The sequence below is a fragment of the Saccoglossus kowalevskii genome, chromosome 2 (assembly GCF_978046115.1).
Source record: "Saccoglossus kowalevskii chromosome 2, keSacKowa6.1, whole genome shotgun sequence".
NCBI classification, from domain to species: domain Eukaryota; kingdom Metazoa; phylum Hemichordata; class Enteropneusta; family Harrimaniidae; genus Saccoglossus; species Saccoglossus kowalevskii.
In genome coordinates, this window is record NC_140642.1 from 8,603,290 (window position 1) to 8,611,124 (window position 7,835).

Genomic DNA, 7,835 nt, shown 5'->3' on the forward strand with positions numbered 1-7,835 from the left:
TTTATAAGTTGATGCAGTGCAACCATGGAGGTAACCTCTTTTCTACCTCCATGGTGCAACGTAGAATGCTTACTGAACAATTGATAATCGCGACAATCATCCTGTTTTGATGTATCAATACTGAATTCCCAATTCATGATAATAGTTTATATACATATTGGTACAGGTGTGGAAAATGTGTGAATGTGGGACATTAGCGTCGGGATCCCCCCTATGCAGATAATCAGCTCGTCCAGCAATCAATCACGATGATGGTTCAAAGTTCGTAGAAAGGCGTGCTTTTCTGGGTTGGATTTTGTGGGACTGTTCGTATTTATCTGATGCCTGTTTTAGTTTTGCTGTAACCCACGTTAAAATATGTCTTCTTTGTGGGAGTTTCTCAGCGGTTCGGAGACCGTGGCAAGTATTCAAAGGTGTTTTGGTGTTGAATTTGTGACAAGCTCTGAGGTGATGTGCCGTTCTACTTCTGACGAAGAGGTTGACAGTAATGGCGTCTCTGATATCAAAAACGCCGTGAAGTGTACAGAACACATGACGTTTGGACAGTCGGGTAATGGTCGTGACACGTTTTCACTCAGTGCTTCGTCTCCAGTCCGAAATTGCAATAATGGATTTGTAAAGATGGAATATAGGATCAAAGACACGATCGCCACATCTACCATCGCATCCACCGTGCGATCACGGTCGACTGTACAACATAATGGGCGCGCCGGTAAAGGCATCATTTTAAACTCTGTCAGTAATACAACGTACTGCCCGCATAATGACAGATCCACCGATTATGTTATTCACAACAAATTCTGGTATTATATATTTCTCTTCGGTGCCATGCTTGGAAATGAAATTTTCTACATGGCATTTTTCCCATTTTGTTGCTGGAATGTGTCGGTATGGGTAACCAGGCGTGTGGCCATTATCTGGGCTATTGTTATGTATTTCGGACAGGCAGCGAAGGATATCGTCAAATGGCCAAGACCATCATCACCTCCTGTCGTTAAGTTGGAACATATTTACAATATGGAGTACGGCATGCCATCCACACACGCCATGATGGGATTAAGCTTGCCGTTCACATTATTTCTTCTCACCGTTCAACGATTTGAGGTCGGTTAGAGTTCATTACCCTCTTCTATTCATGGTACACACACCCCTTGTCACGGTGCCAGCTGCTTCTCCGTAACTGTGCTTTGTATTGTGTTGTCTAACTACCGTTATTTGTTTACATCGCGTTAAGAATGCAGTAGAGATTCCCAGGAAGTAAAATTCACTAAGATTTATTTTAAACCATATCAAATTATCTAATTTTATGAAACCTTATAATTCACACTAATTAAAAATCAATGTTAGGTTAGATACAACCTTAGTGTGGTCATGTGACTGCTGAGTAAATAAATCCTTAATTGCAGAATGCGTGAATTTAACAAAAATGACTATTTTCATGTTTAATACATCTACAATCTGAAAAAAATATTTAATGAGTGCTTTCTGAGTATTAAACATTAGATTGATGATTTTGATGTCAGAATTAGAACAAAGATGTACACTAATCAATAGATGAATTGTGTGGTTGCTGCATTGATATTTTTTAAATGGTCATGAAATCTTTTGTGACGAATGTTTCAATGTCAAGTAAAATGTAGATAATAGGTAAGTACCTAAAGTTATTCTAAAACTATTTCATACTTTGCTGTGTAATTTATTAATCATTTGAAATAAATGGGAATGTTCAAATTGAGTCATCACAACAATGCAGGTTAAATTTAACCACTGTTTAAGCATGGTCTATTTATGATAGAGTTCTGAAATTTTCATAGAATTTGATACACTAAAAAGTTAATTTTGATGTGCCAAACATGTCCCAAAAACTCTCTTACATTCTTAAGTCCTTTTTTGCCAAAATTAGTTTATACTTGCTTGCAGTTTCCTATAAGATAAGATAAGATAATTCTTTATTACAACCTTATAGAATGAATTACATATCTATTTTGGTTTATAAAATGTAATAAAAGTGTTAAAATAAGCATAACAAGTTAGATATATAAAATCTACTACAATACAGTTACATGTAATAATGTAAAAAATATTAATGACCCATTAGGTGGTTTTCTCTAATGGCATTTGCTGTTTATATCTGATATATCAAAATTCATGCATTTTTATTATGTATCAAAACCATGCGTACACATCACTTTTCACTCATTCCGAGGGTTGGTAATACTACCAATTTAAGTTCACTAATTATACCAATTTCCCCCGCAGTATCCATACTATCTGGGAGTTGCTATCGCTGTGACTTGGTGTACTTTAGTCTGTATTTCTCGTCTTTATCTTGGAATGCACAATGTTCTGGTAAGTTTTGTGTTTAACCATTTCTTTTATTCACATTTTTATTGATTCCTAATTTTGTTGGAGCAGAACATGTTCATTTTGATTTAAGTGTGCTGGGGGGGGGGGGGTGTCCTGAGCCAGTTACAAACTCGACCAAAAAAGATTGACATTTGGGGTAATTTTTTACACAAAAATTACCCAAAATTGCTTGGCAAGAGTTCCTTTTGTAACCCCCCCCCCCCATAATCCCTAACCCTAACTCTAACACTAACCCCCAGTCACCAAATTCATTTGTATATGCCCCCTCTAGATAACTATAGATGTCCTTAGGAGGGGCATGTACAATTAAATGGGGAGTGCTGGAGGATAGGGGTAGGGTTAGGGATGGGGAGGGGTACAAAAGGAACTCTTTCAAATTGCTTTGCCATGAAATTACCTGCAATTTGTGGAAATGTCCAAAATCTGGGTACAAGAGGTCAGTTGAGCCTCAAAAAACCTTGGTAAAAAAAAATTGACATAACAACTGTTACAAACCTTTTCAATGGGACCCCCCCCCCCCCACTTAATATTGGTTTTACTGTACTCGTATTTCGTATTTACAACCTGATGAAACTGACAACTTTGTCAGTACTCATCATTTTTGATTTCATAAATGCAAATAGTTATAAGTTCAAGTACATGCATTTGTTCACTAAAACCTGTAATTTAAATAGTAAACATAAATAACTAAAATCATCATAACTTATGTACTGAACATAAAAATGTGTTCAGACTTTGACAGGACCTGTTTTCAGGAAGACAAGAGTTCACTTTATGTACCAGTATATACTGTTTCATTTAGTTATTACTATGTTTTGCAGGATGTTATTGCTGGGTTAGTATTGGCTGCTGTCTTGATGGCTGTAATATATCCATATCTTGATGTCATCGAGGATATTTTTATTAATGGAAAGTATGGTGCAACTTTAGCATTTGGCATTGGAATTTCCATGGCGATCTTTTATCCAACCTTCAATAAGTGGACAATGTCTAGAGGTGAAGCGACTCTACTGCTTGGTATTGGTACTGGGACCTTGGTTGGATTATGGTTCAAAGTGCACTTTAATTTGCCACCCTTTGAGCCAGTAGGTGACTCACCATATACTATTACTGTGCCCGATTTACGCTGGATGTTTTTTATGATACTCAAAATGTCATCAGGAATTCTAATTTTATTAGCAACACGGTTTGTCATGAGTGCTTCAATTAAAAAAGTAGCCTATGCTATTCTCAGAATTTTGCCATTGAATGAGAAGAGAAATGAACAAGTTTACGTTGAAGTTCCAAGAAAGTTTTTCACATACATGGCGATAGCAGTTCTTACAGCATCGATAATTCCTTATATGCATCAATGTATAGGGCTGTAACTCTCTTGCTCAAATTAGAAGTCAAACTGTTTCTTGATATATGTGACAATCGATCGATGTATAGTGACATCATTCATTTTATGATCTAAACTGGTTTGTCTTCTATGAACCAATTTTTAATGTAAAATAATTAAGATACGTCTAGTGCATATTACATGTAAGTAGCCACAATGTGCAGAATTTTTATTTCAAATTGCTGATGTGTATTGTATATGTATGCTGAATTTGTCTTCACCTATTTGATCACTATGCAATTAGTGTTGATAGCTTATTGTGCATAGTTTTATGAACTACATGGAATTAAAATTGTATTTAAATCTACACAGTAGTACTTAAGATGTTTATATTCAGAAAACTGTAATTTATACATTTAGTACATTTATGTCAGAGTATATCCAATTGCTATATAAAATTAATTGCAATATTAATGTCAGCATAAAATATGTTTTTGTGTTACTGTTATGTAAGATTCATATATTTGAACACCTCTTTTGGCCAAGTGTAATTTACAAAATACTACCAGTGAGTGTTGGTGTAACATTGAAAGCAATGGGTTGCCATGGCTACCATTTGCAATATAATGACATGTACATGTATACTGTGACAATCCAGTGAAATGCACTATGGTACTTTGCCTATTTCTCTATTCAGTGATCAGTTGTGCTACCAATTAATATTGTCATATCTATCGGTAAAACAAATCCGTCAGAGTTGGGGTTATAAGTACTCCCAACTCCTCAAAGTTATGGTTTAACCTAAGTTAAAAAAATGCTTTACACAAAGTGTGCACATTTGGGTGGGTACTAATGTGCACATGTCAACAAATTCTGATTTATCTGCCTATGAAAAAATGACAAATACTAATTTATACAAATGACTTGATTTACCAGGAGTTGTATAACCACAGATCCAGCTTAATTACTATAACATATGTACATGCACCTGATTATATAACTAACATTGAATTTAAATTGAAGTCAATAAAATTTAAAATTTTAATTCAATGTTTAATTGAATTGCAGTTCTCTATATGCATACATTAATTACATGTAATTACTGTTTAATTGAATTGTAAATTTTATTTGGAACAGATTCCATTGCACATCTTGTCATTGGGGGTAATTCAAAGGATACTACTCAAATTGTACTATTCAGTTCCTCTGCAGGTATAGCCTGAAAACGAAGCATTTGGTTTTGTGTATCCATTTGTGTGATAGAAGCATTTTCTTGTACGTTCAGCAGCAGATATCACAGATATGTTTTATTTTTTATTATAAGTAAGTCTTCATGATTTTCTTCCTTATTCATCTCCCAGAACCCATCAAGAAACTTCAGTCCAGCGGATATGGACAGAATATTGGCATTGAAAACTTTTGAATAGAAATGTGTAATTTGGCATAATTGCATTAAACTGGTAGCTTATCATTTTATGATATGGTGTCATTGAATAGCACCCTTTATTTTCCATTCAGTTGAAGTTCAAAAAACGGGACCTATGGATTGACAGAGTGTGTGTCCGGACCTATATCTTAATACTCGGACCGACTATATCATACATAATATTATACGTATACACATCAATGTTTCACGATCTGATTCAAGATGGCTGAATGGTGGCTATTTTTGTGTTGAAAAATCATCAACACTTCTGGCATTCCGAAACCGGATCTCTGCTGTTTACATGGATTTTGTTCAAATTTGGTACATACATTAGACATTATGGGACCTTGATGCATGTCATTTTGTTTTTTCAGATCTGTTTCATGTCATAGACAGATGTATTGAGTTTGACAATCAGTTTTAAAATGGCCGACTGATGGCAATTTTGTATTTACTAATGCTGTTCCAGAGCAATATCTCAATAAGGACAAGTACTCGTTTACAGCAAAGAAACAAAACTTAAATATCACAAGAACAGAATAACAGTGTAGACAATGAGATATTAATTGATATTGCAGTTCATATTTATTTAGATGCCTAGTAACAACAATCACACATACAGGACTTTCTTTAAAGTTGCAGAGAAAATAAGAGAAATGATTTATCTGAAAACTAGCTGATAATGAAGTCCAAAGATTCAGCAAATGTAGTGATCAGACAGGATACTAGCAATAAGAACTTTAATGCCCAGCTAATTCCAAATGCAAAGGTGCAGGGTGCTTAACACAAAGGTTTAGTCAGTTGCATGAATTACTGCCATCTCTTGAACTGCTTGTGTGCTAGTTCAGTGATTTCTGTAATTTATCCACATTTGAAAGGTAAGATACTCAGAAATGATTACTTCATGTAATATATTTTTTTTTAAATAACAGGTGATAAAGGTCACTTCTCAAAACAATAACAAAGTGGGTTTTGTGCTACGTAGAGTTCTCGTACACTATTTTATTTTCTACCATACATTGACTTTTTCACTTGGAGAAAATACTCGTTTGCGACATTGTGTCTAATTAAGTGGCTAATTAACTACTAGTATGCAATAGGTCTGAGACTGGGATTGATAAAGCCATAGAGGGCATTTTGCACCACTAGAGGTAGCTGTTTAGGATCAGCTATTCCAGTTGTCCATTTCATGTTTGTGGCAATTTTAACAATAGTGATAGCAGAAAGGGCAAGTATGCCACTAGAGGGCGCTAATTAATCCACACTAGTAAATCAGCAAAAAGATTGCTACCAAGCTGTACAATTGTGCCAAATTTCATGCTTCTACTCAAAAGTTCATGCTGTATCTAATGAAAAGTAAGAACTTTATCATAATCTATATAACACTGGGGAAATTTATTAAAAACAGCATCTTTCAAAGACCGCATTACCTTGCAACATCTTTATTTCGATGTTATAAGCTTAGTTTTGTATTTTTAGCTCCGCTGTCGACCTTGTCGAGCAGAGCTTATCATATGACTGATTGTCCGTTGTCCTGCGTCCGTCGTCTGTGTCAATGTTTTACTTTTTCGACTTCTTCTTGAAAACTACAAGCCTGAATGATTTGATACTTGGTGTATATGTACCTTGGGTAGACCTCTCTCGGATTTGTTCATTTCATTATCTTATCTTCAATTCTCTAATTTTGGTGAATATTTTTGTCATTTTTGGTAAAAAGTGATATTTTCAACTTCTTGTTAAAAACCGCAAGTCCAATTGCTTTGATATTACATATATAGGTACTACATGTGGACCTTTCTCAGATTTGTTCATTTTGTAATGATATCTTTAATTCTCTAATATTGGTGAATATTTTTGTCATTTTTGGTAAAAAGTGATATTTTCGACTTCTTGTTAAAAACCGCAAGTCCAATTGCTTTGATATTACATATATAGGTACTACATGTGGACCTTTCTCAGATTTGTTCATTTTGTAATGATATCTTTAATTCTCTAATTTTGGTGAATATTTTTGTCATTTTTGGTAAAAAGTGATATTTTCAACTTCTTGTTAAAAACCGCAAGTCCAATTGCTTTGATATTACATATATAGGTACTACATGTGGACCTTTCTCAGATTTGTTCATTTTGTAATGATATCTTTAATTCTCTAATTTTGGTGAATATTTTTGTCATTTTTGGTAAAAAGTGATATTTTCAACTTCTTGTTAAAAACCGCAAGTCCAATTGCTTTGATATTACATATATAGGTACTACATGTGGACCTCTCTCAAATTTGTTCATTTGTATGATGATGTCTTCAATTCTCCAATTTTGATGAAAATTTTTGTCATTTTTGGTGAAAAGTGATATTGTTGAATTCTTGTTGAAAACGGCAAGTCCCATTGCATTGATACTATGCATATTGTTCATTTTCTAATAATATCTTCTGTTCTTTAATTGAAATGTGCATTGCTAACAGCGGAGCTATCTCAGCCAAGAGGCTGCTTGTTTTTTAAATGTAATTTGTATTGTAAAGTAATTTAATTTTAATCATAGGTATTTCGCTGTTGCATTCTCACTTTGTTTTATATACCAAAAAAAAAAACCATGGAAAATTAGTTGGTTTGATGAAATGTAGTTAGACTTTACTTCTCTAAAAAATAATTGTCTTATCACTTTCTTAGACATGAATGTTTCATCAAAATGTGTGATAGAATACAACCAACATTAATCCACCAG

At 34.2% G+C, this 7,835-nt stretch overlaps 1 protein-coding gene across 1 annotated transcript; it reads left to right on the forward strand.

Moving 5' to 3' along the window:
• Nucleotides 1-247: 247 nt before the first annotated feature.
• Nucleotides 248-4,745, forward strand: LOC100367222 (sphingosine-1-phosphate phosphatase 2-like). Its single transcript, XM_006818763.3, has 3 exons — nucleotides 248-1,104; nucleotides 2,260-2,349; nucleotides 3,189-4,745. Exons 1-3 carry the CDS (start codon nucleotides 358-360, stop codon nucleotides 3,732-3,734), a joined length of 1,383 nt encoding a protein of 460 aa, XP_006818826.2. The 5' UTR covers nucleotides 248-357; the 3' UTR covers nucleotides 3,735-4,745.
• The last annotated feature ends 3,090 nt before the right edge of the window (nucleotides 4,746-7,835 follow it).

Bases quoted from the DNA above. Each gene is read 5' to 3' on its own strand.
- LOC100367222 (XM_006818763.3), top strand. From the start codon at position 358: ATGTCTTCTTTGTGGGAGTTTCTCAGCGGTTCGGAGACCGTGGCAAGT. The intron at 1,105-2,259 runs GTCGGTTAGAGT...TTTCCCCCGCAG, and splicing joins TCACCGTTCAACGATTTGAG to TATCCATACTATCTGGGAGT. The intron at 2,350-3,188 runs GTAAGTTTTGTG...TATGTTTTGCAG, and splicing joins TTGGAATGCACAATGTTCTG to GATGTTATTGCTGGGTTAGT.